Below are 22538 nucleotides of genomic sequence, written 5' to 3'. Positions count from 1 at the left end.
GACTTCATTACTATCTTAACCCTCTTTGAGTGACCAACCTGGACGGCTGGTTGTCTTGGTAACCTATATACAGCAGCAGGCAGCTGCTGGAAAGCGAGTCTTCTTTTGTTTTTCACTATTTAAAAGTTTCCGTAATACTTTATGTCGAAAAAAACATATTATCTTAAGTTAAATACCTATACTATTGGTAAGCTAAGTACCTAAACTATTGACTCTTTTCGCAATGCCTGGGCCAAACAGTAACGCTGCAGCATCTGTGAGAAAGGTAACGTTAGCTAAATGTCTACGTGGTTAGCAAAGTGATAGCTCTATGTCTCAATAACTGAATAATGTTAGCTAAGTAAAAGTTGTACTATCGACTTTAAGAAAGCAAACAGTGTTTCTCCACAATGCTCAAGCTAACCATTTAGTTGTCATTTGTTTTCACACAGGGCTCAAATGTCCAGAAGGCACCTGGTGCAAAGCCAACGAAAGCTGCAAGCAAGAAAAAGGTGGGTACTGTCTGAGTCACGACAAGCCTATTACACAACTCCATAAACTGACAACAGTTCTGTATTTTGGCATCTGTCTGGCTATAGATGGGAGAAATATGAGAAACACACATGCTATTACAATATAATGTGATTTTTAAATTTAACCAAGACATGAAAAACTTCTCCATGTAACGTGACAGGATGAGGAAGAGGGTGTGGAGAATGGTGATGGATGGGACGAGTGGTCTCATGGAAAAGCACTCATTAAACCTGCAGACCAACTGGAGCTCACTGAGGCTGTAAGAGAACAGAGATGTTCATTGCTCAAGTTCAAGACAGCTAAATGAGGCTTAGACTTTGTTGCTGTTGCTTAATTCCTTTTTCCAACTTGAATTGTTCATTATTGTCTTTTGGGCACTGTTTTTGCAACCAGTACCTCTGCCAAATGAATGTGTAGCATGTGCTTTTGCTATCCACTTTATCTATAATATCACTAGGAGCTGAAAGAGGAAATCACAAGGATCCTGACTGCAAACAACCCACATGCCCCCCAAAACATTGTCCGCTACAGCTTCAAGGTAAAGAAGTTACAACCAAGCTTATAACTTCACATCACTGGCTGTAGGTACAGGCATCACTGCCATACTGAAGCCAATTCATATTGTAGAATGAGAAAGGCAGATGGTCTTGTGTACCTGTCAGCCCCTCACACAATGGTTTTAAACACAATGGTTACCTTTAACCAATGTTCTTGTGCTAATTATAAAGATTTCTTGGATACCGTCTGAATTAATACACATTTTCTTCTTTCCTAACCACAACCAAACAAAACAAACCGGTTTCTCTGCTTGCCATTCCTTACCTCATTGCTTGTTGTGTTTCCCAGGAACGTTCCTACAAGCCTATCAGTGTTGTGGATCAGATGGCTGTTCACTTTGTCTTGGAGGGCAGTCTCCTGCATCAAGACTCAGATGAGGCTCGAAGACTGAGGGCCAAGGAGGGTCTCCCTGAGGGTAGTTACTGAAACATGTTACGATAATATTCTGTGTTTACAGAGCTCAGTAATGCTTTTGTTTGATATTCAAACCCAAAATTGTTATGTCATTCATAACAACTGCACAGTGTGACAGTTCCACTGTGTGTTTTTGTAGCATGTCTTTGTTATACTGGTTCTTGTCCTCTGGTGTAGTGCATAGCTGGTACCACAAGGTGTCACTTACAACATATGCCATCAAATTCAAGAAATGCCCTGCATTCAAAATAAAACGATGAATGTTTTTACAAACTGTAACAACTGTGCTTATAAGTGATGTCCTCATTTGTCAAATTATGATTTGATGTTTCCGATGTGTCCAGAGACTCCAACAGTCAATGCTGGAGCAGAGCCTGATGAGGAGAAACCAGAAACCCCGGTAAAAATATGTTTGTTGCATTGTCCAAGGTCAATTGGTCAAGAGCATGATCTGAACAACAAAACTTCTCTCTGTTGGTTTTCCATAGGCTACACCTGTAGAGGATGGAGGGGAGGTGGAGGAAGCTGGGGAAGAAGACAGACCAGACAGCGTTGCCTCCAAAACAGACAAGAAGGAGCCAAAAGTTACTAACCAGTTCAACTTCAGTGAGAGGGCCTCCCAAACCCTCAATAACCCACTGAGGGTAGGAAGGAGCAGCCAGTCACCTAGTAGAGGGGCACCTTATGTCTTATGACACACATACAGTATTTTACATAATGGCTGAGATATCTAACTTTTACAAAAGGGAAGTTTTGATATTGAAGTGCATATAATAAAATATTCATAGCCTAGTGCCCCAAGAGTTTCAGCTGAGTCATTTTTATTTTCCTGCAGGAGAGAAGTTGCCAGACAGAACCTCCTCCACGCAGCATTTTCTCTGCCACAGCTAATCAGGTTTGTGAATTCCCTGACTAGTTTAAAAGAAATGTTTAGGCCAGACTTGTTTCTACACTGTTGAGCATCAGTGGATATTTGTGCTTATATGGGTTGAATGTAATAACTCCACTTTCTCTTTACAGTGGGAGATCTATGATGCGTATGTGGAGGAGCTGCAGAAACAAGAAAAAAACAAAGAGAAGCTGAAAGCTGTACCACCAAAGAAAGATGGTGACAGAAGTAAGAAGAAGATGATGATGATGGAAACTCAGGTAATTTGCCTGCTCACCAACTTCCCTGACTATATTTATACATACGTATCTAATATATGCATCCTTGTACATTTATATCTGATATTAAGGTTTTTGCCTCTGTCCTGTATATTTATTATATATACAACTATTAATCTATATAGTATTAACAGATCTGTATACATTGTCTTGCTGTGACATTCAATTTCAGTGTGTAACGCTTCAAGCTGTCATGTGTTTGATTTTCCGATTGGACATGCATCATAGATTAGAAACACACCACATGTACAATACAATCCATTGCTCATGGCTGTCGAATGATAATTTTTACCTTGAACTCTTGATATTACTCGACCATTATAATCACAGTAGTGTTGTATTGTATTCTACAATATTTTGATGAGAAGTGAAAATTTGTTAAGAATATAGCCGTGTTAACAGTGTGTTCTTTCAGTATTTCCAGCCCAAATTATGCCATGTTTCCTTTATAGAGCGACGACATCACCAAAGTGGCCAAGGCAACCAAGATCTTTGAACGAATGGTTAATCAGAATACATTTGATGACATAGCTCAAGGTACATTCTATTAAACATGTCAAGTGACAGTATGATAAACCACAATAATACTGATACTTTAAACTGTCACACTTCTCTTCTCTTCTCTTCTCTTCTCTCCTCTCCTCTCCTCTCCTCTCCTCTCCTCTCCTCTCCTCTCTGCCCTACTTTTAGATTTCAAATACTTTGAGGATGCCTCTGATGAGTTCAGGGACCAGGAGGGCACCCTGCTTCCTTTGTGGAAGTTCCAGTATGACAAAGCCAAAAGACTGTCTGTCACTGCCCTCTGCTGGTATGTTTGCTTAACAACTCCAAAACTAAATGTGATGGTGTACCTCTACCTCTATTGCATACCTCATCGTGACATTGTGTCCCCCTTGTTGTTACAAGAAAGGAGGATGACTGATGTATGCATCTTTCCTCAACAGGAATCAGAAATATCAGGACCTTTTTGCTGTGGGAATGGGATCCTGTAAGTATACAGGAAAATTCAGGATTCATAAGTCAGCAGTTATGTAAATATCTGATTGCATGCCATCATTTATCTAATTAAATCAGATTTTTAATTATCACTCTCTAGAAGGCATAGTTCTAGTAGTATTTGACCTGATCTCTTTTGTGTCCTCCATCCACTCTCCCTTATCCTTTGTCCCTCTCCTGGCTAGATGACTTCAGTAAACAGGGGCATGGCATGCTTGTCTTCTACTCATTGAAGAATTCTGCCTTCCCAGAGTATATCTACCCCACCAATTCTAGCATCCTGTGCCTCGACATCCATGAGCAGCATTCCTACCTGGTGGTGGTAGGTTTCTACAACGGCTGTGTGGCTGTCTACAACCTGAAGGAGGAGGGACTGGAGCCTGTGTATAAGAGTACTGCTAAGACTGGCAAACACACTGACCCTGTCTGGCAGGTGAGGAAGGGTGAAGATGCAGAGGTAGATAGGGTGATTGGAGTTCAGGGTGTGTGTGTATGTTGTTCATTCAAGTCCAGCGACTCCACCCTTGCACTGTCTTCTCTAAATTTGTGTGTTCTCATGGTAGGTTTGCCATTTTTAGAGCTATCCCAAACCAGTTAGTTTTGAGTGGAAGTGGACTTCAATGCTGCACCCAACAAATAATTTCATGTGCTGGAGAATAAAGGAAACACCGTATTAATTGAACTTCTTTGTCAGTTAATAGTCATTTGTCAGATAATATTTTGATCAAACACATAACACAACTCAAACACATACACCAACTATTTTCTTCTCTTTTCAGTGATTTATTTAGTATTTTGTTGTTTTTCATTCAGGTACGCTGGCAGAATGATGACATGGACAACAATCACAATTTCTATTCTGTGTCATCTGATGGCCGAGTTGTGTCTTGGACACTTGTCAAGGTTAGCAAAGAAAATCTACTCCTATATACAGTATATTTATTTAAAGATATTCTCTCTTTGACTCTCATCTGCTTTTATCTCAACAGAATACACATTCCAACTTTCAAGATGCTTGCTAATCAAATACTTTATGTATGAACTGCGTATGTGTGTATATATCTACAACTGCATCACAGTGCGTTTGCATGCTTGCAGAATGAACTGGTCTTTACAGACATTATCAGACTGTCACTGAATGGTGCTGTTTTCGAAGGACTAGAAGGTACACAGCAGCCCAGCATCGGTAAGGTCTCTCTCACTTGGTGTTGTGTCATCTTGTGTATGTATATAAGACTATATGCATGTGCTACGCTTTAAATATTATGTTATATCTCTTCAGATTTTCATTTGTCCAGTACATCAGGCCAGTGTCTGTAACAACGTGTGGCTAATTTAAGTGCTTGATACCTCTTGTCTGCAGCATGTGGTACATCGTTTGACTTCCATAAACAGATCGACTATCTCTTCCTAGTTGGCACTGAGGAGGGAAAAATACACAAGGTATGTATCAAGTATTCCACTGTCCTAGATTTGGCTGGATGACATAGGTCACATCTAAAATTACATCAAGTGTGTTGCTGACGTGACCCACATAAGCAGTCAAATCTCCAGTGGGGAGGGGACCACGGCATTATTTGTGATGCAATAACAGAAATATTTAATTAATTAATTAATTAATTATTAAGGTTAATTAATTAGATAATTAATTAGCTAATTTGACATAGTACCAGTGATATGATATAGACAAATATATAGCAATAGACAAATATAGGACAATCATCTATAATAATACATTAAAATATGTGTGCAACTTGTTCACCTAATTTAAGTATGTTTAAGGACTGTGTCGATGGTTTCCCTTAAAAGGAAGTTTTGGTATTTTTCAACCTGGACCCTATTTTCCCATTATTTTGTGTCTGAGTGATTAATGGGGACAACAATTTTTTAAACTGGTCCAGTATCGAGCAAGAGCACTTCAGCCGGCAGCCACGATGTGTACGTCCACTAAAAGTGCTTGTTTTTACCACTGACAGGCTCAGATTGTTATTATAAGTGTCTGACAACATTATGAAAAGGACCATACAGAATAATAAAATGTTTTTCTTTATCTTTCTCTTGTCTGTTTGTTATTGTGTCTAACCAAGTCTCATTCTTGAGTTGTTGTCAAAATCAGTTAAATATTCAGCCATGACTTTGAAAATCTTTTAGATAATACTAAGCTACGCTATCTGTACTCCAACACAACAAACTCCTCCAAGCACTCTCTCCAAGTCTGTTACGGCTGAATATTTAGTAGATTTCTACAAGATCAAGATTTCAGAACAAGACTCCTAGAGCGAGACTTGGTTAGACACGATAACAAAAAGACCGGATCAAGATAAAGAAAGACATTTTATTTCTCTGTATGGTCCTTTCCATAATGTTGTCAGACACTTATAATAATCTGAGCCTGTCAGTGGTAAAAACAAGCACATTTAGTGGATGTACATTGACAGGGCGCTATTGTCCCAAAGGCTTACATTGCAGCCCGTTTTGTGGCTGCTGGCTAAAGAGCTCTCGCTCAATACTGGACCAATTTCAAAAATTGTTGTCTTCATTAGTCACTTAGACACAAAAAGGGTCCAGGTTGAAAAATACGAAAGGTTCCCTTTTAGTGCAGATTTTGTGTATTTTACATTATTATATACATTTTAGGTCTTTTCAGCAGATACTTGAAACTAAGTACTCTATGTATTCTGTGTATTACATACACCACCACTACTATACTACATTTACTGCAGCTCGTATACAAAAAATTACTTAACTTTTCAGTCATTCAGACACAAGTGTCTTAATTAGGTATCTTTCTCATTCCCTCTGCCTGAATCCTCTCAGTAGCAGTATTGTTCATCTGTTTTGTTGACTATAATTTGATGTTTCAGTTCTATTTTGACTATCTTTTGCACTATTTGGTATTGAAATCAATCTTTATGTCGGACATGATTTTGTTGTGCAAAATTGGCTTGACAGGTCACATCTGGCCTGATTGACAATGCCAATAAAGTCTTCCAAAACCTCAATAACGAAGAGTGACGACAGATAATATACATATGGAAATTTAAACATATTTTAAAATCTCACTCGGCAATTTTGACAATGATTAATTGTATGCATTGCCAAAAGAAAGGTTTTGTTAAGTTTATTTGAATGACTTTTGATGCAAAAATGCTGCTGATGTTGTTCAGTTGTTGTTGTCTCTCTGTACTACCCCTTAATGACTTTAGGATTATCTTGGGGCTGTCTCCCAGTAATCTGCCCTGAAAAATACAAGCTCATTTTGTCTGTGGTGCACTTACAGATATCCTGCTGGGCTTGCACCCCAGAGGGTACACAAGCTAGAAAGTTTCCATTAATAGTGCTCCATTAATAGTGCGTGTGTGTGTGTGTGTGTGTGTGTGTGTGTGTGTGTGTGTGTGGCTGTGTCTGTGTCTGTGTGTGTGTGTGTGTGTGTGCGTGCGCATGTGCGTGTGTGATTGTCCATATGTGCATGTCCATGTGGTCCGCTGGGAGCCCCTCAGTCTTGACATTACGCGTTTAATGAGTCTCCTTAAGCGGAGGCTCTCCCTGTCCTCATCAGGCAGCTGGGTGTTTTTGGCTGGCCTCCCACCTTCTCTATGCTTTTCTTCTTCATGTTCTTGTTACTGTTAGCCACAAAGACACTCATAAAAGTCTAATTCGTTTGCAGTTACTGTGCCCCCATTATATTGATTTAATTACATAAAAGTGTTTAAGTAGCTCACTGGCTAATGCACACATCACTGAAATTGGCTGATCTTTATAAAAGTAAACCTAGTAATGGAGGGAAGTCTATCTCCTGTGGCCATAAAAATAATAAGGAATAATAATGAATTTATGTTCATTCCTGGCTGGTAGTGATGTATAATCTTTTTATCATTATCAACAATTGACCCTGAAGACCCACCAAAGAGACCAAAAGCAACAATAGCTGTAACCTACAAACGTAGTTACTGTCTGTGTAGGTCCAACATCTGTGTTACTGAACTTCACTGTCGCCCCAAATACAATTAAAGTCATATAAAAGAGCTAAACCATCGCATTGGGTGACCTTTTACTACATTAAAAAGATAAAATAACCATATTATTCTGATGTGGATTTCTTAACACCATGGTGCATAAGCAGTGTTTTTTTTCTTTTCATTAATTATGATTAGGAGTATATGGTGTATCAGTTAAGACTTGCTTGGTGATGCTCTGTTGCATCTTAAAATCAACAGTGCTTCATGACTTGACATGCTCATTAGTTTCTGTTTACTTGACTTTTGTGTTGTCAGTGATATCAGTGTTACAGTTTGTTCTTGCATCAGACAGAAATTACACATACTACCTTAAGTTTCCTAACGTAGAATTTTTGAGCTTTGTGACAGGAATACACACAGTGGAGAAAGGACTAACATGTTTACTCTCTATGGCTTAGATACATGCTGAGTGTAAGAGAACACACACTTTGGCTGCACTCCTGTGAAATCACCGTACTCACGTAGCTCTAATGTAGGCAGACACACCCCCATTGTGTGTATGGTGAAATATGCTGTCTGTCACCTCAAGGTTCAGTGACACACAATCCCCGTGGAGAGGAGGACTGATTAAAAATCTTTCACCTACGTAGCTGCAGGTCAGCAATCAACTGTCAGCGCTCAGTAATGCAACAGCTGTCCCCACAAGCCATAAAGCTTGTTTAGTCCTGAATTGTCCAGTTAATTTATCCCTGCAATCTAACACAGCAATACAAACTGTGGAAATTTAAAGGGCAATTCAACATTGAACCACAGAGGACTTTATTACTCTCTTTGTCTTGGAACTATCAAGCATGTTGTGCTTCTGGCTGGTTGTCAATGGCAACTTACATGTGCCTAGATACATAAAGCATCCTTTATTTTTAAAGTTCTCCTCAGATTTTCTTAGAAAACAAAATCAGTTGAACAAACTTAAATCATGTCCTTGTCATTCTTTTACATTTTATCATAAGCAACACTACAACTCAACCTGTGAAAACAGTTGTATATTCTTTTCTGTGGTGCTGTAAGAAAAGTCCCAGTGATGTCACCAGGGTTATCTCTGCTTGGGGACTGCTACTTCATTTATGACACATTCAAGGGGCTAAAAGTCAGGACATCTCAGCCTCTGCTGCTTCAGTGTTCACAATTCCTTTTTCCCCCAACCTTATGGAAGTGCAATTAAATCACTGAAATACCCTGAAAGAGTTTTTCAGTGCACATATATCCTTACCAACAAAAATGAGGAATAACACATACGTTTCTAAACAATCCAATAATCTTTCAATTAGTGTTTCAGACATGGTTCAATTTAGCTGCCACAAGCAAGTAACGAAAGGATTGAGTCACTGAAGACTATCTTTAAAATATTAAGAGAAAGTTTGAGTTTACACCATCTACTTTGGGCCAAATTAATACTTTTCTATCATTCCCTAGTGCTCCAAGACTTACTCTAGCCAGTTCCTGGAGACCTATGATGCCCACAGCATGGCAGTGGATGCAGTAAAGTGGAACCACTTCCACCCGAAGGTTTTCATCTCTTGCAGTTCAGACTGGACTGTCAAGATCTGGGACCATACCATCAAGTAAGACAACTGATAGAGTGAAAGAGGGAATACTTGCAGCTAGAAATTACATCTTCATATTAGATACTATATATTTTACTACAGCTGTAAAAATGATTGTTCAAGTCTGTATTTTAGCTAGTTTTTCATCTACAGAAACCTTCTTTTTTATTTCTATCTCTGTGCATTTATTGCATTTCTACATTGGTGTTTGTCTATGGACTTTGTGTATCTAGAAGTCTATAGACAAAAAATTGTGGCTTTTGGGTGAGTTCAGTAATAACACTTAACCACCGTCACAGAGTCCAGGGTTTAATCTCCAACAGCGCTGCCTCTGACTTAACTGGCAGTGTTGATCAGTGGGAAGATGGTGAGGGATCACGTATTTGTTGCTGTACTTGTGAGTCCTACTGGTTGGCTTGGGTACCTTTGCAGAGGAGGGTGAGATCTCTGTCTCTATGAGTGTTACAGTCTCCCTGTGAAGCTCCTCCCTGGTGGGTGACAGGAAGAAGCTTATGACTCCATGTGTGTTGACCTTGACATATGACTGGCTGTATACTCCCTGGGGCGACAGTGGGAGTTCAGCAGTGACAACGACTGCAGTGCACGGGAAATTTTCCATTTCAAATTGGGTGAAAAGGGGGATGTATAAAAGATGTATAAAAATACATAGAAAGAAAGTGATCTGAGTCCATTGGCTAATTGTTAATTTCAGGATATCCAGCAATTTTCAGTTTTTATTGTTATTTCAGTTTATCAACAGTTTAGTGGACTGTTTGTTGATGTTATATTACCTTGGTAATATATATACCTAATGCTCTGTGTATAAATGTGTTTGTACATTCAGTGAAGAAGGGACAAGGTAATGAAAATTCTCATAATCTTTGCACAATAATATAGTATATTTATCTTCATTACTTTCTTATTCTCATCATGGACCCAGTATGACTTTCCTGGCTTATTTGACTAACTCACATGCCTCCCACTTCTTGTCAGCACAGCCAGCTTGACTGAATAATGATAGTAATCATCCACCCATTATGAGAGGCAGCGTTTTCAGGAATGATCCATAACATCTTATAGATACAGGACATATTGTTTCTCAGAGATGGTCTGGCTGGATCAAACAACTTTTCACAAACTCTTTACCATACTGTTCAGAAGCGTGAAAGCCTACACTAGTAACTGCTTCTTTTGTTTGATGGCTGTGGCTGCTATAGCCTGTAAAACTGTCAGACGTTGTTAGCCAGTGTTGAATGAACTGAAGGGCTTTTAGTAATAGAAGAGAGTTGCATCAAGTCTATTAATCACAGAAAAGGTTAGCTTGACGAATCTGCACCTCTGCCTAGTGATAACTTGGACACAATTTATGAATTCCAATTGCTCTGACTCTGGATTTACAGTATGTGCAGTGTCATTCTGCTATAAAAACCCTCTCCTGAAAGACCCTGGGCCAGATTTATCAGCCTTTTGCATCTAATTTCAGATATATTCTATACCTACCAGTGGGCATGTTATTTATCAAACAGGCTCACCAGCATGGAAGCAGAGTTTGTCTGTCATCTGAGGCACATCTTCCACAAAATCAATAAGGGAGGCCGGTGCGAATAATGGCAAGAGTTGGTTGATTGAGCATTCTGGTATATTTACTAAGGTTCATACAGTTTTGTGCTGAAAATACGCCACATCTTGTGCAAATGTGTGAATATATTGTATTCAAGGGAGGTTGTGGTGGGTAGGTATGAAATTTAACCCACCAATATTCTGTAAAGATCTCAGTGGTTGGAGTGTGAGCACACCTCAAAAAATATATACTAAATATACTGAAATATTTATAAATAATACATAAATGAATGTTATAAATTAATTCAATATGTGTCCAATCCAAACAGAGGGGGGAAGGAGAGTTACCTTATAAGCTTACAGAATGTGCCCAGAAGACAGAAGGCTGTCTTAGTTAGTTGCTGATTGCATAATTAGTTGTTGCTCTAGTAAATGAATAATTATTATTATTATTATAAATAATCACCCACAGAGTATTAGTGCAAATCGCTTTCATATTTGTAAGTCTGGCCTACTGTGTTATCAAAGTTACAACCTATCAAAAGAAATAGTTTTGCTTACTCTGTCTCTCTCTCTCACACACACACAAACACAAACTCCCTCCTTAATATTTGAAGAAGACCTGTATGTGTCTGATAGAAATATTTCATTTCTTTATCTAGCTTTCAGTGCTGTTTGACAAGTTAATAATATGAAGAGACAGTGTTCAGGAGCCCTCTGTTTCATCTCGTATTTTCTCTGCCAGGCTCTAATGAGGCATCAGTGTCTGGACATTTTTTAACTGATGAACATGGACGACAGTCTAAAGATGGTTCTCCACCACTGGAAATTTATAGGAAGAAATCACAAATGTACCAATGCCAAGAACATAGAAATGAAGTGTACTGTTTTTTATTTCTATAATGCAGAATCAAACAAAAGATAGACTGATTGTGCAAACAGTCTCAGTTATACTCTAGACCCAGCCTATTCAATTGGCGGCCCACGGGCCACATCCGGCACAGAAGCAACCTCCAAGTGGCCCAGCAAGGTTGAATTAATTAGACTATTTTAATACGAATTTAATATTTTAATTGTAATATTATTTTTAAAAAATATTTGTTAATATCAATATTATTGTGTAGTCAGGAAACAAAACCAGCGTGAGAAATATATTCCACCTGTTACTACTGGATCTGAGTCAGCCAGAGATGTGAGTCACGCATGCGCGAGTGGGTCCGCTAGGTACAGCAACACCACTTGGACAAACCACATACACCTGCACGACTCAATTACTAAAAGTGCTTGTTCTGGCCACTGACGGGCCAGATTGTTATTATGATAGATTCCAAAATGAGACTTTTTTAAAAAGGTTTTAAATGGGCTGCTGAAAATGTGCCCATCTACATTTCCTGTTTTAAAAATCTGGCCCAATTTGTAATTGAATAGCCCTGCTCTAGACTCTAGACTCTAGACCCTATTTAAAACACCAACTTTATCTGATGAGTAAGAATTCTTGTTTGGTCCGGATGACATTGAATTTCGGAAGCACATAGAATTTCATGCAGTATAATGAACAACTAGAGATTTACTGTCTGACCTTGTGTCTGTGTTTTTCCAGCACTCCCATGTTCACCTTTGACCTGAATGCAGCTGTTGGTGATGTTGCCTGGTCTCCATACTCCTCCACTGTATTTGCTGCTGTCACTACAGATGGAACAGTAAGAGTCATTTATTTTAAACCTATATTTTCTAACACACAGCTTGACTTTGTAGTTTAGCAGTTAGAACTTTATTTGCTTATTATGGCCTTTTGAAAGGTCTAGTGAAGGCTTCAGTGCACGATCTACTGAGATTTATAAAACATCTGACATTATGGATTGTACATTGAAGTGATTTGCCTTATTAGTGGTTTTACTTGGTTTTCATATCTTAATGTCTACATTTGTACTTATTGATAGATGTCTACATCATGACATTTGAAATATAAGATATTTTCATGGCTCCAGGTGATACAGGCTGCTTTATATGAGGATTTATTGAGTGCTTTGTGAGAAGGCTGTGATTATTACCACCACACATCTGCTGTGTACCTTTGATAACATAAGGGTGACATTTACCTGACAGAACACATGAAATGACAAACAGCTGCACCATCTACCACCTGCTTCCTACTTCATTATCACCCCTATAATATAGTTATGGACTCAGCTGACTAAACCCTTGCCATGGTCATGGGATAAACCTCAGATTAATGCAGAATAGCCTCAGGCAGTTTGTTCAAACACAGTCTCTTGTAACAAAGGCAGCTTCCTGCCCTGCCAGTGGTTATTGATTCTAGCCAAAAGTAATTTCAGTGGATGCCGTGTTGCTTATCTCTACATATTTTCTTAGTATGGCTGCAAGCTGTCCCCATCTGTTTGTCTTCGCACCAGTCTGTGCCACGCTATAAAAGTCCACGGTGTTGTGTCTGTCACATTTCCTGTCCAGTGTGCCAAATGAAGTCGAGTGAGAGTGACAGAGAGGAAATGAGAGCTGAGCAATATGAGAGACACCTTATGTGATAGTGTGTGTATGTGTTTTCTGTCCTCTCCAATGCCAGTCTTCAGTCACCACAGGCAGAATACATTCTGTAGTTTACCCACCATTATGCAAATTATTACACAGTCAAACATCAGTCTTGATAAGACGTGGAAACAAGGAAACATCAGATTTCACAGCAAATTCACATCTATAAATCAAATTTCCCATTTTTATAGTGTATAAGCACTTTGTTAAATTGTAAATATCTTCTAAAGAAATAAAATTAAATTAAATGACTTTGTTAGAAAGCATATTAGGTCTCATGTGTATTGTAATTTATTTTCTGAAACTGGATCAAAAGCAGTTTTCAGCAGCTATTAAAAATCTCATTAAAAGCTCATCAGTTGGCATACATTCCACAAGCACAATATCCTCTCTTTTCAAATTAGCAGGAAGGACAAGAATATTAAATTGGAGTGGATCAAGGTCAGTGTGGCTGGTCCATTTTTTCTTAAAGAAGACCAGGTCAAAACATAGTATGTGGCTGGACCATTTATGAAATGCTAGAGGGCTTTTAAATTTGAAACAATGGATACAGGAAGTGGCGAAACTCAGCCAACTGATGAAGTTCCGCCAACCGATGGTGTAACTTAATCAGTTGACTGTCTGATGAAGTTCGACTGACTTCATCACTCATCATTAATCAGCATAATCTTCCCCCAGGACAGCAGATTCTCTGCAGTACATTTGTCGTTTTCTGTGACAAGTTTCTGATAGAGATTGTGTGACTCAGCATGAGTTGTGCGCTCCTTGACATGTATTTACTGCTGCTGCTGCCACACTGCAAAATGTCAAAGGCACAATATTTTACGTGTGTGTGTGTGTGTGTGTGTGTGTGTGTGTACATGTGTTCATAAGTATAATGACCTGCCTGGCAGGCTGAGGTGTAAGAATGACACAGAGTTGTGCAGTGCATACAAATATCTTTCCATTCTCTCTGTCCTTGTCTCTCCATCTGAGATGACAGGAACTAAAGTGTCAGGAGCAAATAATAAATCCAGGCTTATTCCCTGGTGATTAGTCTCCAAATCTATATGTGCTCTTTGTACAGCTTGTCTTCACCTGCTGTGCTTGGACTGCCACATATTTCAGTTAGTATGCCTTTTTCAGCTTATGAGAGATTTTAAGGACTGACTCTTAACCAACCTAAATTGATAAAAACTGCAGTTTTAGCTGCAAATTTTTAATAATTTTGGGGTGGTGTGAAATACATTCTTGCATTTGTAACTCACTTTGCTGGGAGAAATTGTATTCATAATTTTTTGACAACGCTCTTTGCACAACTGATATCATAACCTCCCTAACAGTTTGCAGTGGATTAAATACATTTGTTGATATATTAAACTTAAAACTCTAATTAATTTATTTTGATACATTATAGGCAATTATTTTATACATTAAAACGTCTCTCTGCCCTATGTTGTTGCACAATTTGCAGATGTTCTCATGGCGTACTGAAATCAGTCATGACTAATAGGGCATATATATCAACAATAAAAACACTGTAGCTAATGGCTATAGTAATGGAGGTTACCGAAAGTCTTACCCTAATAGAATATGATGATTAGTTTCAAGGGATGGCTGTGATGCTTTGTGTGTAGCTGGTACAGACAGCGTGAACCCTAGAGGCCCGGGCACAGTCATCTTTCTGATAAAAGGAGTGGGCTGCGCTTTGCAGTGGGCTCATTTGTTGTCGAAAGATCATCCAAATGCACTTAGGCACAAAGAAGAATATCTGTGATCTGGTTCCTTCTGGATAAAGATGCCTGATTGTGTATTGGGGCTGCTAGTACACACACACAAATACATACACACATATGGACAGAAGTGCACACTCATTGAATTACTGGGAATACCCTCCGCCCGGTTACTGCAGTTACAGCAAGCACACCTGCACTAAACCGATATAACAGCCTACATGAGTCTCATGTTTCACCTGCAAGACTCGTATTTTAATGCTGTGCATCGTTTGTCATGTGAAAATGTCAAAAGAAATAAAAAGTTTGCGTCCTGGTATTTAGTTCAGTTATAAAATCAAAACGCACCGGAGAGCATCTCTCATGCCAGCTGCTGACAGCGCTGTCAGCCGAAGAATCGATCAAACTGGAGGTAGAGGAGGAGACAGCAGAGACACTGGTATGTGTCTGTATAAACAGGAGTTTAGCCGACTTCTCTGCATTCAACACCAGAGCTGAGAGCTTGGAGCAGGAAACAGTCGCTCTGTGTCGCGCTGATGTCCTCTGTTTCCATCACAGTTATGCATTTAGGTCATTTACAGACAAGACTGTAAAAGTTTGCAGCTTGTCAAGTTGTCACACATATCCAGCGGGATAAGGCCCAGTAAATTTGAGTAAAATACAGACTTATACAGACACTTAACTCATGCAAATGCACCACATGAAACACAGACGTGGGGGGAGAGGGGGTCATTTCTCAGTCACATGAGGTCCCCAGGTAATACTTGTCCAGTGCAAACAGAGCTATGAGTGGAAGCGCTGTCAAGGCCCCCTGATGACGTAATAAAAAACTGTTAACACCAATTCATTTTGGAAGAGCAATGGCCAATGGGGAAACTCCAACACACGGCCGGCCGACCAGTGGTGTAACTGCATCACTCACTCACTCACTCACTCACCCACTCCCTCACTCACTCACTCACTCACTCACTCATGGACAACCATATGTGTGGGGCTGGCCTTGCTGTTGCGGTCCAGCCAAAAATGTGGGAAAAAAAAGACTGATAAACACATTAAGTGGTGTGATTACTCATCTTTTTCAGGTTCATGTTTTTGACCTCAACGTCAACAAATACGAGGCTATCTGCCAGCAGCCAGTGGTGTCCAAAAAGAAGACCAAGCTGACTCACGTTGAGTTTAATCCCATTTATCCTATCATCATAGTGGGCGATGACCGAGGTTATGTCACCAGCCTCAAACTCTCCCCTAACCTCCGGAAGAAACCCAAGGTAAGACTCTAATCAAGTTCCCAGAGATAGACTTTATCTTTCAATTACATTACAATCATTTGATTTTATTTACTCCAGAGTTACTTACATTTTAAGCCTGCCTGTGAGTGAAGAGTAGATAAACCTATTTTTCCAAATGCGACTGCCTTGCCATTCCATGCCATTCTTGCTACTTTGTCTTTAATTAGGCTCTATTGGCACATACAAATAGAGTTTGTACACATTAGGTACCAAATCTTCAACCACTTTGGAGTAGTGTCTTCTTCATTCCACTTTTACAGCCTGTTGTGTTCTCTCACCCTACTTATCCTTTTATCCTTAAACAATCTGTTGATGTTCCACATCAATGAAAGCCAATCGGATGATTCATTCTTTACTCAGTCCTGACATCAAGCTAATTTCACTAAATAACAATGGAATGAAGGCCACAGTTCTCCCCCTCTTCTCAGCAGCTCATTATCAGCATCACTAATCGCCTGTATTTCTCTATCCCTTTCTCATTTAGGCCAGTTAACAATTAGCCACAGAGAAGTCAAGTGTTCTTTGTAATTAAATAAGCTTGTTAGAAAATATCACTAGAAGGAGAAGCAGAACAGAAATTATTATTTATTGGAAATTTTTGCTGAAAATCAATTTGGAAATTAAGATAAAATGGAGTGTTCAGGTGGCCCACTGGTTTAAGATGCCTGCCGCATAACTGTTGCCACTGATGACATGATGGTTAATGAGCTGTGGAGTAATCACCGGCCTTACTAAACACAAGAGGAAACCAAATGGCACAGTGAGTCACAACACTTTAATGAGGGCCCATTTACAGTCAGCTTTGCTCTGCAGCCTCTCCAGTTGTCCTTTAGGTTGCTCATGTCAGTGCATGTAAACTAGAAGAAATTATAATAACTGGAGTAACACGTATTTATAGTCACTGCACGTCTTTGTGCATTATACATGTCATCGCTGGACCTGGGTGCCCCACACATAAACTGTTCTCCTTCAACCACACACATAAACACAGTTTGTATGAGTTCAGCATGACCACAAATACACAAACCCAGTGCCACCTCATTAACGACCTCAGACTGTATCCGGAGAGCATACATTTGGGAAATAATTGCACAGTTCATCACCACTGACAGTGCTCAGAGCATTTTGTAACCCAATGTGGCAAATAAGCATCAGGCAAAAACACTCACTGCAAATATTATCAATAATATGTTCTATAAAATTGGCACAGCATCCCGCTAAAACCAGCACAATTGCCATGGTGGCACATTAACATACTCAAAACACTGGCACAGTGGTCTAGTAATCCAAACTGAATAACTGTGACAATACAAGCCAACGTCTTGGCTTTCTTACTCTCACTAAACCAGTCCACTTGGCCTCTCTCGTCTTGTGGTGCTTTTCAAATAGTTTTTAATTGATTATTTTGATCTTCCAGGGTCAGAGAGGTAAGGAGTTGTAGCTCATGCATGAAAAAGAAAATCACTGGAGGTTGTACCACGCTGAAGTGTGCTCTATAATGCCGTGAGCGCTGTCCATTGTGCTGATCTGAGCAGTTATTTCCCAGTTGTAAGCCTGAGGGCTACATTCAGTAATGAGGTGATGATACGTCTATGTTCTGTTGTGCTGCACACATTGGATTGTGTACGCCTTAAGGTATGTAGTGTTGTTGTGGAGGGTCAGTGTTTAACCAAGTGTCTAAGTCCCATAGTGCTCACCAGTGCCACTCTTTATGTGTTTGGAAGTCTGAGGTTTTGGTAACTAAAAGTGCACATAATAGCGTACTTTAGACATGTGTACTTAGTGTACTTTGGCCACCAGCAGTAAATGATCCCTGTCTGTTTCTGTATACTGTTCTCTTCAACTGTGTGCAACATGAATGTGTTAGTCTCATTGGTCATTGACCTCACTCTTTATTGCCACAAATCAATGCAATTTAAAAGCAGCATTATGCATTATTTTGTGATAGTCTATTTATCACTATTGCCTCCCAGAAACTAACTTCTATCATAGCATTTACATTTGAGCACCAGAAAACAAGGAGCAACAATATTCTGAACCTTAAAACACAACCAAGGCTTCTTATCTGTATGCATTACTTTAATACAGAGGAAGTTCATAGACAGAGCAGGTCTAGGATTTTACTGCTGCAGTAAGCAAACTAGCAGGGTAAAATAGGAATTTAGAACCCAGGTTGACATGTTGAGATATAACAAATTTATATGATTTTGATTAACTTTGAAGTTTTTATTCATTTTAAGTGCAGGTTTGTGTCTAGTCAGCCTTTCTCTCTGCTGTGTAGGAGGCTTTATTGAGCCATTCATCATCACAGAGATATTATGTTGCATCGGGATTTGGTGCTCACTCGTCTGTCTGGATCAGCCCCCTCGCTGTATCCATTTCAGACTTCAAATTAGTTTAACCAAAATATAAATATAGATGTAAATAGAAGGTGAGTGTTATATAAGCAGACTGCAGCACTTGAAACTTTTTTGATATTCAAAGGAGGAGTTAGCATGTCACCCCTCATTTGTACAAAAGTGTTGCGGCACCCTTTTCATATCAGTCACTAAGTCCCAATTCCATACTAATACTATAAACACTACATTATTCACATGTACTAATGTTAATAGTGCACTGGTTTGATAGTTAGTATGATTTATTGGATTTTATTGTTTTGCACTATCAAGATGTGATAAAAGGTGCACAGACAGACATCAAACTAAATTCAATACACTATAAGTGTTTTGTTGTAACTGAGCAGACCGTCTAGTTTTTTGTCGCTGTGTATTTACATTGTTTATTGCATTGTGGGATAAATAGTGTCCATCAACACCGCACTCAAAAATACAAAGCCTGTTAGTATGCAGGCTGACATTTTAAACATTTTTATCCTTCACGTTGACCTTTTTCGCAAAAGACATGATATGTGATATCATAGCAGGAACAGCCCACATGTAACTAATAATACAAATGATGGCTGCATTATATTTTGTTGTTTCAGTTCCACCATGGCTTTGGTATTGTGTGTTGTTAATGTTATTAGTTACACCTGTGCTTTTTTCTTTTTTTTCAGTGGTATAAGCTGTAATGCAGGTTGCCTCCTAAATTCCCAAAAGTCAAATGTGTTATTTCCTGATTAAAATGGTTAAATCAAGTGAACTTTCAAGATTGTATCAGGCTTCTTCAATCAAAGTCCAATTCAGTCTGAGGAAATCCTGTAACAATATTGAGTGAGCTTTGATAAGGAGAGCCCTGTTAAATATCCACTCGGAGAAGCAGAGTGAACTCCTGCAGCTACACAAGACTTAAATCTTAAGCCATAATATGGCTCTTAAGCAGCTGTGCTTTTCTGAGCACAGGAGTATTTAACATTCGCACACCACAACTTTGGAAGATCCCTTTGTATATACTGTTTGCAATGCTGCTATTTAGGCAGCAGCTTGATGTCTTCAAGGCACACTTCCCAATATGGTGGAAAGAAACGATTATATAATGCAGTAATATAACCGTTCTGCTACTGTTGTCCTTGCATCCATTTCAAATTCTGTCTGATTGAGTTGTGTTCTCCTCATGTTAACTGCCTGCCTGCTGGGTTTGTGGTCTCTTTCAGTGCTTGGTAAGCATAAGGTCAAGTAAATCCTGATTTCTGTATGTCTGTGTGTGTATAGGGGAAGAAGGGTCAGGAGCTGCCTAAGGGTCCAGAAGTGGAAGTAGCCAAGATGGAGAAGCTACTCAGTCTGCTGAGGGAACCAGAGCAAAACACAGTTTAAAGCAGCCACCATGGCTTCTCTCACCAACACAGCAAAATGGTACAATCTTTTACTCTTGTTCATAAAAGTCACACTTCTTTTGCTCAGTTTGTGCATCAGTAACAATGTCGACATGACAAGAAAACAGTTTGTATATGTTTATTAAAAATGTTTTCCTCTGCTCTCTTTTAGCTGTTAATAAATCATTCATGTTCAATTAATAATGCATTTATTATACTGCAGTATTTGATACATATTAGACAGGCAACATTAGAATTGGCTGACCTCTTCAGAAGACGTCTGCAGGGATTTATTATACCCATTCCATGTGGATTGTACAAGTTGATTAAGTTAAAAAGTGAAGGGGGGAAGAGTTACTGAAAGTGAACAAGGAGATAAATTAGCATAATAGATTGAGCATTTATGGACCATATCCCAGCGACTTATCTTGGCTGGCACACGCAGTCATCCTGGGCAGCCATCCAGAGATGAGCTAGAAGCCTTTTAATATCCCATCCCATCCCCTCTTTTTCTCCGTTCCTCTCTGTCATAATGATCTTGTCCTTCAGTAAAGTACCACCCATTGCTCCGTTGCTCTACTGGAATCAAATGCTTCCACAGTGTCTAGGGCTCTCTTTCTTTTTCTCTTTGCCACAGAGAGCTTCTCTGCCCTTCATGTCTTCCCACGAACACATGCAGCACTCTCTCCCGTAAGTGTGATTCATTATTTCATCTCAACAAGTTTAGCAAGAGAGGGCTTTTAAATCACATCATTTTTACAGACAATGCGTAACAAATGACCGCGTTAGTAATGAGAATACAGCTGCGACAGTTACGTCATCACTGCAGTAATTGGAAGCATACTCCAGGGTTAACCAAAGAGCTGTTTGTTCTACGGCTAGTCAGATGTCTTTATGTTTATATGTTGCACTTTTGTAGATTGTTGTAGCCACATGAATCTCATTTGGGTTGGGTGGAAGAATAGTCAAGTGGCTTCCTGTAATGTATTATCAGTATGTGATGTACCAGGAGTTATTTGTTATTATGTTTTTTTTAGATTGTTTATAGAGCCATTAGGTGTAGCATATTTGTGTATATAGCAATATAGCATATTTTAAATTATTCTGATGATCTAAGGGTGCTTTCACACCTGTAGTTGTGACTCAACCTCATTTTATGAACAGTAGCAACCAGATAGAGGACAAAAAGAGGCGTCTTTTACTGTAATATTACGGGTTAAATAGTTACTGTGTGATGTGTCACTTACTTTTAAATAAGGAACCGCCAAAACACAGATTAGGACACAAGCTCAAGACACCTCTGCTTTAACTCCTGTTCACTTTCTGATTTATCAGGGAAAATCCCCACTCTTATGTAATGATGAGCATTCACATTTCCACAGTTACCAAATGATTTGCATGTACATGGCTTATACAAAAATGGTTATAAGTTTGCTTTTTTGAGAGTTCACGGCCAGAAGATTTAGATTAGAAGATTTGATAGTAGTTTATCTTTTGAATTCATGCTAAAATCATTTGTACCATCAGGAAATCCTGTGGTTCACACCACAACACTGCAACAGAGTCTACTTGGAAGCAGACCAAGACCCTCCTTTGCAGGCAGTCTTGGTCTGGCGTGCATTGCTGTCTGTCACCTTATCCTCTTCATACAACCAGTTGGGAGCACAGTGGCTTAACACAGTTATACTGACATCAGCTAAATGCCTGAAAGGTACTCTAAAGTTTAAAATACACATCATAAATCTTTTAACACTACAGCATGCCTTGTTGAGTCTGAAGTTGAAGAACCAGCGGTACAATTTAAATGTTTAGGTACTAATGTGTGGTGGAAACCTGACCGCTTCTTTGCAATCTGTAGGATTCCATACAATAAATCCCTTCTGCATGAGTCCTCTCACCAGTCCAGAGTGATTGGGCCATCACGGACAGCCACAAACAGATGTCAGTATCGAAGAGGACACAAATCTCAACTAAGCCTCTCTTGTCCTTATGTAACACCCTCAGCAAGGCGTTATGCCTCACAGATCGCTGGTATTTATGAGTGACAGTGACACACACTCGACACAGGCTCAAGTCCCTGTTTTCTGCGATAGACTGGCTTTCTCTGTTTTCAGAAGAGAGTATGAAATGAAAGGATATATTTAGAAACATCCAACAACAGGCTATCCACTCTTTGTGTACTGAACATTCCATTCTCTCTGTTTCTGTGTAACCTGCATCCATCCATGTGCCCATGTCCTTTTCCTCAGGCTGTGTGTGCGCCTCAAATGTATACATTCACATCAGCACTCCTCCATGCACTTTGCCAAAAACCAAGGACAAGATCTGACAAGTGATGGCTGCTTATAAATAGTTTGCTCACTCCGCCACAATTCATCCTTGCTATCTTTGTGAGGCACAGCCATTTCTGACATCACACCCAATGGCTCTGCCATCCAATAGGCAGCTGACTTTAAAAGCTATGAAGG

The 22538-nt window shown here is 39.4% G+C and overlaps 1 protein-coding gene across 1 annotated transcript; it reads left to right on the top strand.

The window, feature by feature from the left end:
- Window positions 1–46: 46 nt before the first annotated feature.
- On the top strand, window positions 47–20267 carry dnai1.2 (dynein, axonemal, intermediate chain 1, paralog 2). Its single transcript, XM_044348493.1, has 20 exons — window positions 47–265; window positions 432–491; window positions 674–772; window positions 971–1051; window positions 1360–1486; window positions 1830–1885; window positions 1974–2129; window positions 2321–2380; window positions 2506–2634; window positions 3105–3189; window positions 3343–3460; window positions 3597–3640; window positions 3834–4081; window positions 4462–4551; window positions 4747–4834; window positions 5012–5091; window positions 9081–9229; window positions 12372–12471; window positions 16113–16298; window positions 19970–20267. Exons 1-20 carry the CDS (start codon window positions 224–226, stop codon window positions 20069–20071), a joined length of 2100 nt encoding a protein of 699 aa, XP_044204428.1. The 5' UTR covers window positions 47–223; the 3' UTR covers window positions 20072–20267.
- Window positions 20268–22538: the final 2271 nt, after the last annotated feature.

Source organism: Thunnus albacares, chromosome 4 (genome assembly GCF_914725855.1).
Source record: "Thunnus albacares chromosome 4, fThuAlb1.1, whole genome shotgun sequence".
Lineage (NCBI taxonomy): Eukaryota > Metazoa > Chordata > Actinopteri > Scombriformes > Scombridae > Thunnus > Thunnus albacares.
Note: the sequence above shows the minus strand (reverse complement) of the source record. Positions and strands in the feature narration are given on the sequence as shown.

What these genes read in the sequence shown, in the direction of transcription:
- dnai1.2 (XM_044348493.1), top strand. Translation starts at nt 224, where the DNA reads ATGCCTGGGCCAAACAGTAACGCTGCAGCATCTGTGAGAAAG. An exon ending in AGGAGAAACCAGAAACCCCG is followed by an intron (nt 1,886 to 1,973) that starts GTAAAAATATGT and finishes GGTTTTCCATAG; the next exon opens with GCTACACCTGTAGAGGATGG. An exon ending in TCTGTCACTGCCCTCTGCTG is followed by an intron (nt 3,461 to 3,596) that starts GTATGTTTGCTT and finishes TTTCCTCAACAG; the next exon opens with GAATCAGAAATATCAGGACC.